Source organism: Phocoena phocoena, chromosome 8 (assembly GCF_963924675.1).
Source record: "Phocoena phocoena chromosome 8, mPhoPho1.1, whole genome shotgun sequence".
In the NCBI taxonomy this organism is placed as follows: domain Eukaryota; kingdom Metazoa; phylum Chordata; class Mammalia; order Artiodactyla; family Phocoenidae; genus Phocoena; species Phocoena phocoena.
Window position 1 is genome coordinate 83,323,201 of NC_089226.1, and position 18,837 is coordinate 83,342,037.

General features: G+C 36.2%; 1 protein-coding gene across 1 annotated transcript in view; it reads right to left on the reverse strand.

The window, feature by feature from the left end:
• Window positions 1-18,837, reverse strand: part of IMMP1L (inner mitochondrial membrane peptidase subunit 1) — a 75,088-nt gene that overhangs the window by 559 nt on the left and 55,692 nt on the right. The window contains exon 6 of the mRNA XM_065882935.1: window positions 488-598. Within this exon, the coding sequence (XP_065739007.1) occupies window positions 488-598 (111 nt within the window). The remainder of the gene's footprint in view (window positions 1-487; window positions 599-18,837) is intronic.

The window sequence follows — 18,837 nt, forward strand, 5'->3', positions numbered from 1 at the left end:
GTGGCAAAAAGGAAAAGCCAGTGAAAACAATCATCTTTACTATTACATTTACTACAACCATGATAAGTGCATTACTCACTGTACTTAACTGGGATATCCCTGCATTCCAGCTAGTTGCTAGATTGCTCTTCTGCAGATGCATATTAATATATGCCCTGGGTATGAATATGGTTGGAAAAGTTGTATGAGAGAAAAGTAAATTTTTGGAGAGTCAAATTAAAAGCTTCTTATGCTACAACTAATCTGAACTTTATTTTTCAAAAAAAAATTATTCTCAATTACCTGTCATAATGGGGGAGTGGTAATGTTTATAGCTATGAAGGCCAACATGTTCATAAAGTGTAGTAGTCATTGCAACAGTTTTACATCCACTGACAGCCTAAAGATTTCAGTTCTTCTGAAAGGAACTTTTTTTTTTTTTTGGTTTTGGTTTTTTTTTCCCAGCTCAGAGAAGAAAGCCTGCATTTTAAGCAGAAAACAGTAGTACCTTAAAGAAGATACGTCCTCTTATTAGTCCATATGGAACAGGTCCATAGTACCTGGAATCTGTAGAATTCTGTAGATTATCACCTTCTAACCACACATGACCTGTTGGCACCTAGAATTATAGAAGAAAGCAGCCCCTTTAAAAAAGAAAAACAAATCTGGGTACTATAAATAAAAAATCATGTCTTTTGGAGGTAGGGAGAAATGTCCTAAAGTTCTCTTTTATAAAATACATTCAAACCCTATAATTTGCATTTTTGCTGTTATTTCTTGCATAATAAAATAACTTTTACTAAATATTAATAAGTAGTATTAATATTTCAACTTTTTAAAAGACCTATCTTTTTTGCCATATGGTTCCCAAACATTAATTTGTTATGCAAACCCCAAACTGAGGTTATAAGAGATCAAAACAGTGTGACAGGGTCATTAATTTAATAGACTTCAAAAGAGGTCATTAGGATGCTGACTGAAAATGTGCCCTCCTGTCTCAATAACAGCATAAGCAGGGCAGCCACTCACTCAGCAACATCCTGGGGCCAATACCAAGGCCAGACCTATTAGAATGCTCATGATGAACTAAATGGTAATTGATTGTGACATCAATTACAAATAATCTCATCATTTTATTGGAGTGGGCTTGTCAGAATTCTAATTAAGATCCTTGTTCTGCCTTTGTACAGGCCATATCTTCAATGCATTATACTTCAATAATGACCATCAAGAACTAGAAGGACCTATTATAAAATCATCAGTTGTAAAATTAATGATGGTGACCTTCTACTAAATGAAAAGATCCCATCTTCTATATGTCCTGTGTATTAACTGGGATATAGCATAAATTTAAATTTTTACTCAGTGACAATCCTAAGTATATTTAGGACAGAACACATTACTTACAAAAATGCCCACTGTGATATGAGATAGATATTTGCCCGTTAATGTCTGTTCAATATAAACTTTAAAAATTACTCTTCAGTAACAATCTTCAAAATTGCATTTTAAAGTTTCTTTTTTATAGGTTTTGTTACCCAAGAAAGTTGAATTATTGACGAGACCAAAATGATCTATGGAAAGGAATTAATTTTCACTATTCTTTTGACTGATTATTACTTGGGAACCTTATGTGAAGAAAAATATTCATATTAGGTTTAATAAGAAATGACCAGTTTTTTAAAATGTCACAAAATTTTTAAAAACGACTTTTAGAGCAGTTTTAGGTTCACAGCACAGCTGAGAGGAAGGTACAGAGATCTCCCATATACCTCCTGCCCCCACTCATGCACAGCCTCCCCATTACATCCCCACTAGAGTGGCATGTCTGTTACACTGACATCATCATCACCCGAAGTCCCACGGTTTACCTTAGGGTTCACTCTTGGTGTTGTACATTCTATGAATTTGGACAAATGTATGACATGTATCCACATCACAGTACCATACATAGTATTTTCACTGCCCCCCAAATCCTCTGTGATCTGCCTATTCATTCTCCCCCCCATCACCCCTGAGTTACCTTTTGGAAAAATAAATGTATACAAGCATGTAAAATTTGAATTACACTTTACTTAGAGATTATATAATTTTGAAATATATAATTTTGGAATGTCTTATATCATGTAGAAATATTAGCCCAAAATGATTCAAGTTACTTATTTTCATTTAGATACACTTAAATGTTAAATCTATTTGTAGAGTGAGGATAAAGTTTTTTGAAAGAATATTAGATATTGTAAGATCATTAACTTCTACTAGTGGAACTAGTTGTAGGTTCTAGGGCTAATAGCAAGGTTCATTCCTACCTATATAATAAGTAGATCTATATGTAGTGAAGCGTAAGGCTGCTCAAATAGAAAAATGAGTACATCTCAGGTTACAGATGAAAAGAAGAACAAAGTAGCGTATTTGGAAAAGGTGAAATAAGTCATTAAATATATTCTGAAGTACTGCCTTGGGAGAAACTACAATGTGAACATCTTGGGTGTCTAAATTTCCATAGTTTTTCCTTAATATGTGTTTGTTCCTGAGTTCTAAAAATAGGTAACATATACGAATAGTTAAATACGATTATAAAGTTAGGGACACCAATAAAAGCAAAGGAGAACAAAAATCAAAAAACGAATAAAGATACTAACAATCCAGCAAGATCTTTTTTTGCCTGTCCGATTGATCCAATATAATTTCCTTTCTCCATGAAGCTTTTCCCTATGTTGCCTGCACATACCAAATACTCTAGATTGTTTAAAACACTTAGAAGTCTGCCCTACATGGGGCTCTGGAACATAACATCCTCTTACATGCTTGGCTTTTGTGTATGTCTACTATTTTGTGACTGAAAAAGCCAACAGACAATAATCATGTCATGATCTTAAATCCTTACAACACCTAAACCAATGTTGGAACTCAAATATTTGTTGGTGATTAGTGTTAGTTAAGTAGAAATTCTTGTAAAGCACAATCACTTTTGTGGCAGTTATGACCTAAGTTTCTTCCAAATTTAGATAAATACAGTGATGAAGTATTATCTCTGGTATAGTAAAGTTAACAAGAACAGAAAGGAATCTGCTAAGAGAGACCCAGAACATGCCATCAGAAACCTTTGGAGGAGTGTGACCCAGGCTGTTCACACCTAGTCCTTGACTGCAAGGGGTGGAACAAAAGGGAGGAATAGTAACACAAACTAGTGTTTATACATTTCTGATCATTTTAATTTAAACAAACACACACATTTGATCCTTAAAACAACCTGTGAAGTACAGTTACTGACATTTAACAGAAGTAGGTTCAAATATGGAACATGCTACCTCTTACTTACCTGAAGCCCATATATGCTAATACCCATGCATCCATTCATAGCAAAGGAATAACCTTTACATCTTAAGACTTCAATGTTTGATATAAAGTACAGACACAAGGAAACAACCTCATCACTGATGGTACCTTTAATAAGAGCTTCTCTATAAATGGGAAAACCTCTGAGTGTGAGTCTTAAAATCAAAGCAGTCACCTTTGCTGATCTACCTGTCACTTATTTTCCCAGTAAAAAATTCATTGTTTGCAGTTACTCCACTTTTGAAACACATACTTATTTTTGATATGGGGTAAGGGTGTACACTTTTAAATCAATTTTAGAGATACTTTACAGTAAAATGTGCTCATTTTGTTTCGACACTAGTTTTGAAAAATGTGCATTCCTGTGTAACCACCAACCACAATCAAGATGTAGAACATTACTACTATGCCCAAAAGTTCCCTCCTTTTCCAGTCCACCTCCCACCCCTACACCTCGTCCCAGGCAACTAGTGATCTGTTTCCTGTTTACTAGAGACTAGTTTTACTAAAGTTCATATAAGTGAGATTGCACAGTACATAGTATTTTGTGTCAGGCTTTTGTTCAGCAGTTTTTAAACGATTGATACATGTTGTATGTATCAGTCATTCATTGCTTTTTACTGCTGAGTATATCCCATTGTAAATCACAATTTCTTTCCATGAACCTGTTGATGGATATTTGTGTTGTCTGCAATTTTGGGCTGTTACAAATAAAGCACTATGAACGTTCATGTATAAGTCTGTTTCTTTTCAGTAAATATGTAGGGGTAGAATTTCTGGGTCATAAGTGTACGCTTAATCTTAAACTTTTCCAAAGTAATTACACCATTTTACACTCCCAACAGCAATGTATGAGTGTTTCTGTTGCTTCACAACCTTGGTATTTTCAATTAAAAACATTTTTGCCATCCTAGTAGGCTACTGGTGTCACATTGTGGTTTTCATTTGCATTTCTCTGGTAAGTATTTTTTCTTGTACCTATTAGTGTATCTTTTGTGAAATGTCTATTTAAATATTTTGCCCATTTTTAAAATGGATTATTCTTATTCATTTTAAGAGCCCTTTATGTATCTTGAGTACAGGTCCTTTGACAGGTATTGCAAATACTTCTTCCCAGTCTGGGATCTTTTCTTTTGCAATTTTTAATCTGCTGTAAAGACGATATATTTTTAGGCTCTAGAAATTTCACTTGGTTCTTTTTTATATTTACCATTTCTCCCTCATTATGCTCATCCTCTAGATCCCTGAAAATATTTATAATTGGTGTTTTAGAGCACATGACTGTTAATTCCATTATGTCTCATTTCTGGATCTGTTTTTCTTCTAGTTGTGGGTTACATTTTCCTACTTCACATATCTAATAATTTGTTATTGAGCTGAACGTTCATTTGTTGAGTGGATTTTGTTCTCTTTTTAGAGAGCACTGAATGTTGAAGAGGTCTGTTTGGTTTTTGGAAGGTGGTTAAGTTAGCTGTGGAACAGCTTATTCCTGTCAAGCCTTGTTTTTAAGCGTTGGGTCTCTCTCACACTGTAAGGGCTAGTCTAGCCCACTCCTGAGGCATGATATTCCAGGGTCTCTATGGAATGCTCTAGATATTTAATGAGATCTGTCCACTGTGGCTGGTAAGAACTCAAATGACTCAGCCCTGTGTGAGCTCTGGGAATTGCTTGGCTGCTGCCAATAGCTGTTTGGTGCTCAGTCTCTAAATTTCACCATAAGCAGGCAGTTTAGTGTTCAGCCCCAAAACCAAGCGAATACTCTACACAGATTGCTGGAGATCATTCTGTAGCTCTTCTCCCCGGTGGTTTGATGCATAAATTCCAACCACTTAAACTTCCCTATAACCCTAATCTCTGTCTCTTCAACTCAGCAAGACCACTGTCCTTTGTTTGAATTTTCCTCCTCGCACCTTCTGAAAACTGCTTTAAGGCAGAAGTTAGGGAAAGTATAAGGCTTGCCTTGTTTGTTTCCCTGCTCTCAGGAATCCGTCTTGTACTGCCTGCTGCGCATTGTCTGAAAACTGTTTCACATAGTTTGTCCAGTTTTCTAGTTCTTTATGGCAGGAGGGCAAGTTCAGCCGCAGTTTCTCCATAATTGCCAGATGTTCAAAGTATCTAATATTTAAAGTCTTATTTTTTAGCATACCTCCTAACAATATGAAGAAAATCCTTTTGGTGAGAACTAAAGTTCTTGATGTAAGTAAAGTGTGCCTTTGGCATCTCTGCCTTGCATCCCCTTCAGTGGCATGCCCTGTGTGTCCTCATTTTACCCTTTCCCTATCAAAATCTCTAGAAAAGATTCGCCAAACTCAGCAGGCAATTATGTATAAGCAGATAAGTTCAGTATGGTATTGCTTGTATCTCAAAATTGGCGATAGTATAAATATTCGTCAGTAGGCAGATGTTAAAGAGTTTATTTACAGAATAGTAGACAGCTAATAGACTGACATGAATACAGTCAGTGAAAAAAATAAGTTACGGGGCTTACTTAGGTATAATTTTTTAAAAAACCACAAAATTTTGTTTTATGCATTTCAAAATTTACATTTTTGTGACCAGTATGTATTAAATAATTTTTTAAAAAATATATGCACATACACATACATGTGTGTCTTAATATGACTAGCCCTTTCAGTAATACTTGTACTTTTTAAAAATGGAACATTGTCCATCACAATGCAGGTTAGGAAGAGCTTTATTGAATTAAAAAAAAAATTTTTTTTTTTTGTCTGTGGTAATGTGGTAAGAGAGTGACCTAACTTCCAATCTGTAGAGCAGGCTCTGCTTCTTTGTACAGTACAAGTAAATGACTGCAATTACTGTGCTGTCACCAGACCTCTGGATAACTAAAATATTAGTCTAGCTAAGAACTCATTTATTTAAATAAATATAAAGTACAACACATTTTTGGTATGGGTCCAAAACTTAAAACCTGACCTTTCTGGTCAGGTGCGTGGAGTAAAGCAAGGAACAAAACAAAAATTTCCTTTCTAACTCAAAACACAGTTATTGTCTGTTGGATTAACCTACTGGTTATCACTAAATTCAAAATTCAAACCAGGTAAAACAATTCTATAGCAATATTATAATAAAATAGATTAAAATATATTTTTAAAATGTATTTTTAAAAAGCTGTTATAACTTTCCAATTAAAGTAGAACTCAAATAAACACTTAAAAAATTATAATAAATGCTTTGCAAATGCCCCAAAATGGATGTCCTAATTCCACGTCTTTGTTCATTACTTCTCATAACCAAAACTTTTAAAAAGAGTTAATTACTTTTCATCTTTGTATTTTTGGAAATACGCCATGCCAACTTGAATGAATGCATGAGACTGAATAAGAATGTATGAATATATGTTTACAATGAATGCCACCTAGAAATGTTTACTTTTGCTCAAATCTGAATTTTCCCAGGGTCTCAGATATAACTAGCTTTAGGAAAAACTTTTAAAGCATTAAAAGAACCCTTAAATCATTCTTGGTTTTTCCTTTCTACGTCAGAGGTTTACTTCCTGAGCTATGATAAAACCTAATCTCAGGGCAGGACAAAAGAATCAAGCCTCTAGTTCTCAGCCATACTTGCTGAAGCCTAGTTAAGTGCCTCCTTTATAGTACAAGCAACAAACGTAATTGCCTCATGGCCTGCGGGTGTCCATTTAACAAAAGCAGCTTTTGGGAACCAACCCACAGGTGTTACCTTTCTTGATTCAAGTGAAATCTGATTAAAAAGTCCACAATATCAAATAACACATTTACTAAACTGTAATCAAACTCACTTATTATTTGATTAAGCAAAGATTATCTAATTAAGAAAAAGTTCTGACTGAAGAGTAAGATATTTATATGTTTGACCTTTCAAAAGTTTCAAAAAACAGAAAATCCTAATAACAGACTGATTTTTAACTATTTGTTTGCCAGATATTTTAAAATGTATAATCAGCAAAGGCAGGGTATGCACTGGCCCTATTATTGCTCATGCCTCCTTAATGGTTCTTCTAAAATGACTGAATGTAAAGGAAATAATAATTATTAAAGAAACAAACAAAAATCATAAAGGTAATAGGAGAGGACAAAGTTTTTGGAATCCTTTTCTGACATGATTATTTTTTCCTTTTCCTGAAATATATAGGAAAAGGAGAGGCATACACACCTTAGGAAAGCAATCAGATGAAGACTTGGGCTTTTTTGTTTTGTTTTTTGTGGGGTTTTTTTTTGGCAAAAGCAAATGGAAGTGGTATATCAACAACACTGTAAAGTATTTCATTTTCCTCATGTATTTTAAAGATTTTGTCTTGTGTCTCACAGAATGATGAATGTAAAATATAAAATGCATAATTTCCCTGCCCAGGAAAAAAGTCCATATGATGAATGTACATTCATGACATGTCATTTTAGTTTAACAATACCCAAATAATTGTTATTTATGTTACTATCTTTCAGGTAAGCAGAATCGAGTCAAATTAGTATACCATTATGTGGTTAATGCATATTCTGCTTAATCATCTTATATAACCAAAACATAGTCATGGTAAGATGCTATGCACACAAACTACTGAAGAGAATACTTGCAAAATGAGATCATTTATTAATTATATAGTCCTAAAATAACTTCATAAAGCCCAGTATTTGTATGACTCCTGCAACGGCAGTAAATAATTGTTGGAGTTTATCTTCCTATATACACCAACAAAACTATAGATAAAGATGTATATGTCAAAAAGTGAAGCATTAAATCCCCTGAGAGAAAATCACGTAGAAAGGTTTTTAAGAACACAAAGCTGAGAAAACATTATTAATCTTTAATTTTGTAAAATGGGGCTGTCTCAAGCATCAGTTATGGGTACCTCTGAAAGCAAAACTCAAGCAACAGTCTCACTAATACTCTATTTTTACTGACATTCTTTTTGCCAGAACTTTTTGCCTACATTTGTCTCCCTGAGTAGAATATCTGGAGTCATAAGGGAGGTGCTCCCAAAGGCTAGATGCATGACAAAGGGATTAACATTTATAAGGACCAGGCAAGGAACAGTTAACACACTGATTATTTCAGTAGATACTATCTCTATGCAGTCCTGCTTCTTTTTCTTCCCATTTAAATTCTGACTTATTACTAACCTATCCCACATCATTCCCGGGGACTGTTATTGCCTTTCCCTACTTAAAAATGGTGCCACTTTAGGTTCATAGCCAATTATCATTAAAGAGGAATTTACACCAGAGTTCTAGTAAGCTACACCGACAGCGTTGTGGTGAGGGTGTGTGTGATGAGGGATGCTTTTGACTAAAGGTTCTCTTTTATTACTGAGCATCTCCCTGCTGCGTGGGTTTAGAGCTTAGGCTAAGACTTGACTTGCTCATTCTCATAGCTATTGCAAGCAAGCTAAGCTCCTTCATCTTCTCCTTAAGTACTCAATACCTCCATCCAGCCTGAACAGGAATTTCTGATGGGTTGTTAGTATGGTGGTCAAAGTTACAGTCCACAGAGTCATAGTGCTGAGTTCAAATTGTAGCTCTGTCACTTACTAGTTAAACACCTTGGAGAGGTTATTTAAACCTCATCTAAAAAACTGGGATTAATGAATGCCTTACAGAAACATTCTGAAAACCAAATAACACATAAGGCTCCTGGCACCCAGTAAGCACTCACTATTGTTATTAACAGTTGCTCCAGCTGCTGGATGAATGATGCCTGCCGGGCTTTCTTTGTTCCTGGTTTCTTATGCAGTCTATCCAGTTCTCTGCAAAGTGAACTGTGCTTTGCAATTTCACTTTAGTTATGTTTTTGGTCTTTTTCTTTTACATTGTATTCAATTATATAGTTCTGGTACTAGCCAAGACTTTGAATTAAATCCAGTATAATTAAAAATGTACATTAATTGTGAATAGATGCCATATTAATTATGCCAAGTGATTTAATGAAATTCAGTTTTTAAGACCAAATCATCCAAATGTAGCAAAGACTAACATTTTTATTCTTTTAACAGGCATCTTTTTCAAGCAATGTTTATTAAATATCAAATGCCTAAGCACTTCCTTATGGAGCATTTACTTCTTCAGGACTGTCTACCAACTTGTCAGAAGGCAGAGGAAGGGGAAAAAGTGTTGGGATTGAAGCTAGTAAATAGGCCTTTCCATCCCAGCGATCTAATACTAACATCTCAATCCTACAGATTCTTTTTTCCTAGGACAATGAATTATTTGGTCTCTGACTTCTTTTTTGTTCTATTTGTAACAAGGTTACCTGCTGTTTTTGGATTAGTATTTAAGAGAAGTTCCTTATATTCTCATTTCAAGACTGTCTGTACTCTCATTTTAATATAGCCTGATGTACACTCTGGTTCTCATATTCCAAAAGATAAGCCTAACTTAATGAAACACAGGTAGAAAGAGTAGTAGAAAATGGCGGTAAATATGTAAATAATGAGTTTTCTCATGTTCTCAGAAAAAGTCTAAAATAGTAAATCAGATGCCTACTATACAGAATATGTGCTAATAGGTTTCCACCAAATTTTTGATTCCTGAGACTTCAAATAATTCTTCCCAGTCAAAACTCATCCCTATTTGCATTTATTCCTATAGATGAATCTCTGTAGCGCTTTTCAATTTCTTATGGACCAGTGCATAACTGCATCATATAGAGATTGGCTAAAAAACTGATTTATACCTGAAATGGTACTAGAAATAAAAGATCAGTAGTAGAAAAGAGTCCATACTCCAAAAAATGAAGGATTAAAATAAAATATGTGGATCTTTTTGTACCTGATATTACTAGTATCTTAAAAAAAAAAAAAGCATTGTATTGCATGATTTTCTTTGATAGACACTTCTCCTACTTGCATTTTATTTAACAAAACCAGAACTCTAACGTCCCATACCCTGGAAGTTATTTAGAATGATGTCTAGCTTTGTGAATACAAAGTTGCAGATTAGGCAGGTAGATGACAGATGACATTTTTTGTGATGATGTAAGATACGAAGAGAATAGCTGAAGACCTTTAAAAAGTGAGGTTGATCTCAGGGGGCTGAGAGCATCAAAACACTGTTTTGACTAAGAGATCATGAAAATATACTGTGGACATCAAGGAGGGAATAGTATAGCACCCAAACACCATTCTGGGAAAGAATGTGTTTTCTTCCCACTTCCTATAATTTCATTGCCATTGTATTCATTTAAAGTACAATCTATCGTAGACTTATACAGGCTTCTAGACTACTCCAAAACTGAGTATATCTTCTCTCCATTTCCCAAATTAACATCTCCCTCAGAACCCCTTATATATATTTTTAAATTTTATTTATTCTTGGCTACGTTGGGTCTTCATTGCTGTGCGTGGGCTTTCTCTAGTTGTGGCGAGTGGGGGCTACTCTTTGTTGCGGTGCGCAGGCTTCTCTCATTGTGGTGACTTCTCTTATTGCGGAGCATGGGCTCTAAGCATGCGGGCTTCAGTAGTTGCAGCACACAGGCTCAGTAGTTGTGGCACACGGGCCCTAGAGCGCGTGGGCTTCAGTAGTTGCGGCACGTGGGCTCAGTAGTTGTGGCTCGCAGGCTCTAGAGCTCAGGCTCAGTAGTTGTGGCACACAGGCTCAGTTGTTCTGCAGCACGTGGGATCTTCCCAGACCAGGGGTCGAACCTGTGTCGCCTGCATTGGCAGGCGGGCTCTTAACCACTGCTCCATCAGGGAAGTCCAGACCCCTTATTTTAATGCACCACCTACCCCTATTGCTAGAGCCAGAAACTTGGGTCAGTTTTAAGACTTTCAATTCCATTTCTTCCAACATCCAATCCTGTCTAGATATTCCCTTAATCTTTCTCCAAACTTTGTACTGCTTTCCATTCTTCATGTTATTATCTCAATTATGTCTTACAGCCTATTTATTAACTGGTCTCCCTGCCTCTGGCCTCTCCTACTCCAACCATCCTCTACTATTCTATACTAAATATCAGGGTGATCTTTTAAAAGCTAAGTATGATAATGTTACTCCCAGGAATTCCCTGGGGGTCCAGTGGTTAGGACTCCACATTTCCACTGCAGGGGGCACAGGTTTGATCCCTGGTCAGGGAACTAAGATCCCACAACGCGTGATGTGGACACACACACACACACAGAGCTACTCCCCTGCTTGAGACTTACAAGGAACTGAGCCCTAATCACCTTTTATTTTTATCTCTGTTCACTACCCACCCCTCCACTATATGTCCCAGACATAGGAACTTACTTTTGGCAGCTACCCAAAGCACAGTGCTGCACCCTCACTTCTAGATCTTCTGAATATGCTGCTTTGGCTAGCTCCCACTTAGCCTTGAGAACTTCAACTCAGGTTTTACCTCCCCTTTCTGTAGTAATCCTATTCACCCCAGTCTAGATAAGTATCCTCTATTACAGCATTTTGTAATTCCTTGTCCAGTCCCCCAACTGGACTACAAACTCCTGAAGCTGTACTGTCCAACATGGTCGCCACTAGTAACATGACTATTCAATCTTACAAATTATATAAAACTAAAAATTCAGTTCCTCAGACACACTAGCCACGCTTCCTGTGCTCAACAGCCATATGAACCTAGTGGCTACCATACTGGACAGGGCAGATATAGACTATTCCATTTTTGCAGAAAGTTCTATTGGACAGCCTGCAGGCAGGGACTTGATCTACTTTAACATGGTGGTGGCCCTCAGGTAAGTATTCAGTAATATCTGGAATTAATGGGATTAATGAATGCATGAATAAATAATACGAAAGTTGTGAAGTTATTGTCTGGCAAATTTGCCCACCCTATAACCTCCTGAAGGCTTTTTAAGTTTTCTCTCCCTCCCCCCAAGTCCAGCGGTTTCCGCTGCTCCTGGGACACAGCCAGCCTCATTAAGGAAGATGCCTGATGCTGGGATTGGTTTGGGGTTAGGTGTGTTTGCAGTTACGGTCAGAAGTGCGTATCAGTCTATGTCCCCAGACCTACTCTGACTTTCTTTACATAGGGAAGTCAGGTCAAATTTCAAGTCTCTTCAGATGACAGGAGGTTTTTCTAATCCTTCCTGATTTAGAGATTCATACACACAATGTACAGGAAGTAGATCAGAATCTTAAGTTGCATCTTAGAATTTTAAATTACTCACCCTATAGTTTTAGGTGTTTTATCTCCCTTCCCTGTTGGCTCTGTATGTCTGTGTAGTAGACAGGCAAGCACTAGCTATGCCAAACTAAACGATTCCTAAATTTTCTTGAAGTAGTTATGAAAATTCCAACCCAGGAGGAAGCACTCTCGCATATCTAGGTTAGCAGTATAATGGCTTGTAATGTCAATATTTTTCGGCTATTTTACTATCTTCAACTGTTTTATAATATGCATACTTGCTTTTAAATCTGTAATTTCTCTTTTCCTTCCTTATTTAAGGTAGAAAATAGTTTACCAGAATGAGAATGCTTTTATAGACTAAGATTAAGTGGGTCACAGAAATCTGTAGAATTTTGATTGCCCAAAGTGGTAACAGAAGAACTTCGTTTAGTTGCTTATTTCAGAAGACATTTGAACATATTCCACTTAGTCCAGCAGACCACTTATCAGGTTAGGAAGCCACATGACACTTGGAACACATTCTCTTTACGACCATCAGAGTGGGAGTCTGCCTCAGATGCTTACGCTCAACAGCAGCATTACAATTTCAGTCTTAGTAATTTTTCCCAATTACTTTTTTATTAAATGTATTTATTTATGTTGGCTGCGTTGGGTATTTGTTGCTGCGTGCGGGCTTTCTCTAGTTGCAGCGAGCAGGGTCTACTCTTCATTGTGGCTTCTCTTGTTGTGGAGCATGGGCTCTAGGTGCGCGGGCTTCAATAGTTGTGGCATGTGGGCTCAGTAGCTGTGGCTCGCGGGCTCTAGAACACAGGCTCAGTAGTTGTGGCGCACAGGCTTAGTTGCTCCGCAGCATGTGGGATCTTCCCAGACCAGGCCTCGAACCCACGTCCCCTGCACTGGCAGGCGGATTCTTAACTACTGCACCACCTACTTTTAAGCAACCTAAAAGTATAGAGGTCTCATATAACTTGCAGATGAAACTATACGTAATATGGCATTTTACTGAATTGCATAAATGCCTCCCTAGAATCCCATCCATGGCACTGACTTTCCAACTTTGAGTGGTTAAAATATTTTCAGGTGAGCAAAACATGTTAGTTTCAGGAAGAGTTACTACCCTTTCAGTAGAAATGTTGATTTCATAAATACATATACATACTCAAACATATATTAAGATAAAATACATTTCTACAAAATAATATTTTATAAACTACGTATTTTTGTTAAACTAAGACCAAATTATTCTGAAAATGTTCAGGGAACACATCAGAAAATGCTTAAGTAGTGGGAGCCTCAAAGATGATTCTTTAGTGTTAACATCAGAAGAAAAACACCTCAGAATTGTAAACACTAAGTCAAATTTATCTTCAGAATTGTTAGCTATAGGATGAAAAAGTCACGTCATCTCCGCAGTCAACTTCACTTTAGCAAAAAAGTAAACATATTTCCTCTGCATCAGCGGCAATCAAGGCATTAGCAGTATGCCATGATTGATTACCCTGGGAGCCGTTGCTGAGAAATGGATGTGAAGCACAGGTTTTTATCACTATAGTCTGCAAAAAGCAAGTCCCTTGTTTAGATATCCTAGTTGTAATAAGTGACATTATTAGGTAGTTCTTCTATTTAAATGACATAAGGATTTAGTGTATCAGCAGCTTATAATAAACAAACCCTTTCAATCTGATGATTCCTTTCCCTACAGAGAAGTACTTTTTCTGTTTATAATACAAGTGGTAATAGAAGACCATATGGTTGTGACTTTTAGCTAAAGTAAATGACATTTAAACAAACAGAAAAACAGCATTAGGATATTCAAGGATTTGAACTATAATGTAAATACACAGTACATGTTGGGGGCTATCAATGTTTATAAAGTGACCATTTTCTAATGTTTCCCAATTAGTGAGATTGTTTTTCAGTTGGCCAATCAGTTTTGTTTAAATATTTTTCAATATACAGTAAAACAGATTTATTACTAGCATATTATCCCATTTCCAAGTTCTCCTTTTAAGAACACTATAACACCAAGGCATCCTGAGAACATTTAATCAGTTCTTTCTGAAATGTGAAAATGTCTCTGTTTCTTACATTTCTGCCAATAACAATAATGATGTTGTTATTAACATACTCTACAATTCAAAAAGAAAAATGTAAGAAATACTACATTTCTTACACACCTACCATCACTCTACTGTGGTAACAGACTAGCATTTGATGAACATTTCACTTTTTGTGTATGATTCTGGAATCTGTGGTATCAAGAACCGAAAAACTTTATATAACTGGATATTTTGAGAGGTCAAAAATAAAAGCAAAAACATAATTTTTCTAATAAGCACAGATACATTTCCTTTAACAATAGCAAAAGATGCTATGCTTTAACTACAGGAAAATACTGAAATCTCCATAATATTTCTGTTAACATGCTCATCTTCAACAAGGTGGCTGCTATGGCTGAGAAACTAAAATTCAATAAACAGAGTTTTAATTATTTGAAAGATTTAGGAAAAAAGATCCTTCGTTTTATAATAACCACTGGAAAGCAGAAGTTTACACTTAAAGGAACAGTTTACCAGCTTCAGATAACAACTTATCCATCCTTAATCTGCCAACCAATAAAAGAATCAAAAGAACAAAATACCTGTAGAGTTGTTACATATGTCCAAAGGCACATCATTTCTACTGAAATGTAGAAAACTCTCATTACCACACAAACTAATTAGTAGGTACTGCATGTTGCAAGGGCAACTTAGCTTTCATAGTAACAAAACCACCACACCATTTCTAGAGAACCAAATCTTCCCTCAAAATGAGAACAAGGTAACTCCAGGGTACCTCAATTCCACCAGTCCTTCAGAAGATTTAGATGAGACCAAGTTCAGAGTACTCCAAACTAATTATTCAAAGCCAGGTAAATGTTTAATCTGCTTTAATAAAAGGGCTAAAAACTATCATTCAGTCCAAATAGAAGTCACTTGGGGAAAGAAACGTTTAATCAGCACAATGCTACGCTGGTACAAAGTAACAGGGGCATTCCAGTATTTTCTATAACACTTACCTGCAGTTATGGAAAATGGTCAAATAGCCCTACCATGAAAGAAAGAGCTTTCAAGTCTTCTATGAAGACTAGAATAAACACAGATTGGCCAGTTCAGCATTAGCATAGTGTGGTGAGCTACAGGAACATCTATATTACTGAAAAATAGAACATCGTGCACTTTACTCCAGAGCGAGTTTGCAGTAGAAACCAGAAGAAACTGAGTAGAATAGAAACTAAAATAAAACATTGTCAGACTCTAGTCATATATCCATTTGTCCACCCTTCAAGTATTTTTAAAGTACCTACTAGATGCCAAATAAAAGTTTAGGTGTTGAGGAATCAGCTGAGATCAAAACAAACCTCTGCCATTAAAACCTTACATTGTAGAGCAAGGGTCAGCAAACTTTTTCTGTAAAAGGCCAGACAGTAAATAGCTAAGCTTTGCAGACCATAGAGTCTCTGTTACAATGACTCAACTCTGCTGTTTTACTGAAAGCAGTCACAGACAATATGTAAATAAATGAGTGTGGCCATGTTCCAATGAAACTTAAATTACAAGAACAGGCAGCAGGAAGAGTGTAGGGTCTAGTAGGCCATCAAAAGGACCATGGCTTTAATTATGAGATGGGAGGCCACTGAGCTCTTTGGGTAGAAGAGTAACATTATTTTTATGAAAAAGCATAATTATTAAAAAGGTTCATTTCAGTTACTGTGTGAAGAGTAGTCAGTAGAGGGGTAAGGATGCAAGAAGATGGGAAAGGTATAAGCTCAGAGAGAAGTTCAGAAGTTACTGCAAGAAAACAAGAGTGAGATGAATTTGACTTGCACCAGGATGGTAGCAGTGATGGGGGCAAGATGTCGTCTAATTCTGATTATATTTACAAGATATAATCTTGTAAACATGATTTGCTAGTGGATTGGATGGGAGGGTGAAAGAGGAAGAGAGGCAAGGATGACTCCAAGGTTTATGACCTGAGTGAGCAGAAGAATGGAGGTGCCTTTACCATGATTGGGAAATACATGTGGGACAAGCCAGTTTTGGAAGGAAAATCAGTTTAGTTTTGGACATATTAAGTTCAAGGTGAACATTATATACTAAGGTGGAGATATTAAACAGACTATCAGATATATGATTCTGGAGTTCAGGAAAGAAGCTGTGGTTGATATAAATTTAGGTCTTGAGTTAGACAGTATTTAAAACCATGAGACAGGAAGAGGTCACCTTAAGTGCACGTATATAAAAACAAAAGAAGTTTAAAATACAAACCCTGAGTTACTCCAATATTTGGAGGAACCAACAAAGGACACTCAGAAGAAGCAGAAAGAGAGGAAGAAAACCTAAAGAGAGTGGTATCCCCAAAACTAAGTGAAACCAGGCTTTAAGAACAACTACTTCAAATACTAAGAATAGGTCAAGTAAAACGAGGACCGAAAGCTGACCACTGGATCAACAACAGAGAAGTCATCAGTGACTCTTAACAAGGACCTTTTCAATAAAGTGCTGGGGACCAAAGTCTAAGTGGAATGAGTTCAAAAGAGAATATAAAGTTCAGAGTCGAGTCAGTAAGTATGCACGACTCTTTCCTATAGGAGGATGTGGTGCCAAAGGAGTTTGTTTGTTTAGATGGGAGATTTTATAGCATGTTTGTTTGCTGATAGGAACTTACTGTATTCCAAAACGACTAACTATACCACAGGTACATTATGGATTAAAAACACAGCCCTGAACTATCACACAATGTTATCCTGAGAAAGATTATAAAGTGTTATAGTTTCTTGATTAGCTTTATAAGAAAATTTTACTGTATTTCCTGAGTCCTGGCCCTATATTCCCTAGGGGAATGGAGACTACGTTAAATCGCCTGCTGTGCAGATCAACAGGAGAATGCCTGTTCATTTAATGTATTTCCTACCTGCTAAATGCTTCTTCCAAATAAATTATTTTTGGCAAATTAGTGGCTTCTAGAAGCAAACTGAGGAATTCCTATAGTATAGAAAGGCAAGTTATTCAAGATGTTTGAGCTGAGTACAATTTGTTTCTTTTGAGAGTCACAAATTAAGCTCATTTCCTAGTAGCCAATGCTCAGCCCATAACGCAAGGGAAAAAATTACTGGCCTAAATACCATGAAAATAAGCAAAACCAACTGCAATAGGACCTTGATAGGGACTGCTTCGTTTCCAAATGCTTAATGCAAAAAATAAATCACCTTTCGTAAGTGCTGCTTGCCACATGAACTTTTAGAACTCTGGAATGAATAAAATGGTTTCACATCACTTAACCAATGATCTGTTTATATTCTTGTTTGCCAACTTACAAACAATGCTATCTTTCATATGCTAAACTCTCTGTTCTAGGTTCCAAATGACAATTTTGGTGTTTTGCTTTCTGAACCACCTACTTAGGAGAATAAATGTTTTTTGCCTGAAATTCAAAACACATTTAATATATATCATCTTTATTATGCATCTCAATCAAGATCTGAATAGTAATGTCTTCATAACCTATAAACAACAATGATTTTTCTGAAAGGATGCACAGATAAGGGGAAGAAACCCCTTTCATAGCATGCAGCACCAGTGTGCTTCTGAGATAGCTGGAAAAGGGAACACTCTGGAGGGGCAGAATGCAAACAGTTTGGATATCTCTTCAGTGCTCCAAACTTGGATGAATTTTTGTTATAAGTCACCTTGATTAATGGAACACATTTGCTAAAGTGGTTCTGTAATAGCCACACAATTCTTATGGCTTAAAAAACGCAGCCTAGTAAAACTGGTGGAGCCGGGAAGCCTTCAAAAATCACTGGCTTGTCTTTCAGAACTAATACTGGCCCTGATTAGAAACAGTTGCCTTTCTTTTTAAAAATAATAAAGACAAATACATTTTAAGGGAAATACAATTTATGAGATGGGAGTAGAAATAATAATAGTAAGTAGAGGATATTTTGGGATGAAAAGTAGTGGCGTGGTAAAGAATATAGATTCTGGACAGAGCCAGGCTACCTGTGTTTGAATTCCAACTGTTTCTCTTACTGTTTGAAATTGGACAATTTATTTAACCTCCCTGTTGTTCAGCTTTCCCATCTGTCAAATGCTACTACCACCTTCACTGGGTTACTGTTTTGATGATTAAATAAATTAACCCTTGGAAAGAGTTTCAACAGTGTCAGGTACAGAGTAAGTACACAGTTAAGTGCTAGCCAATATTATTACAATTGTTTGTACACTTATAGACATGCAAACCAAAGTGAATGGAATACACCTGGAACAAAATGGCAGTGTCCCCTAATTTATCCTCTCAACAAACAAAAATTCGATGGATGTCTTCTTTAAATAGAATATTCAAAAAATGTACGTCTTATAGTCCTCTGGTTATTTTCTCTGATTACTTAGCAGAGATTTTATC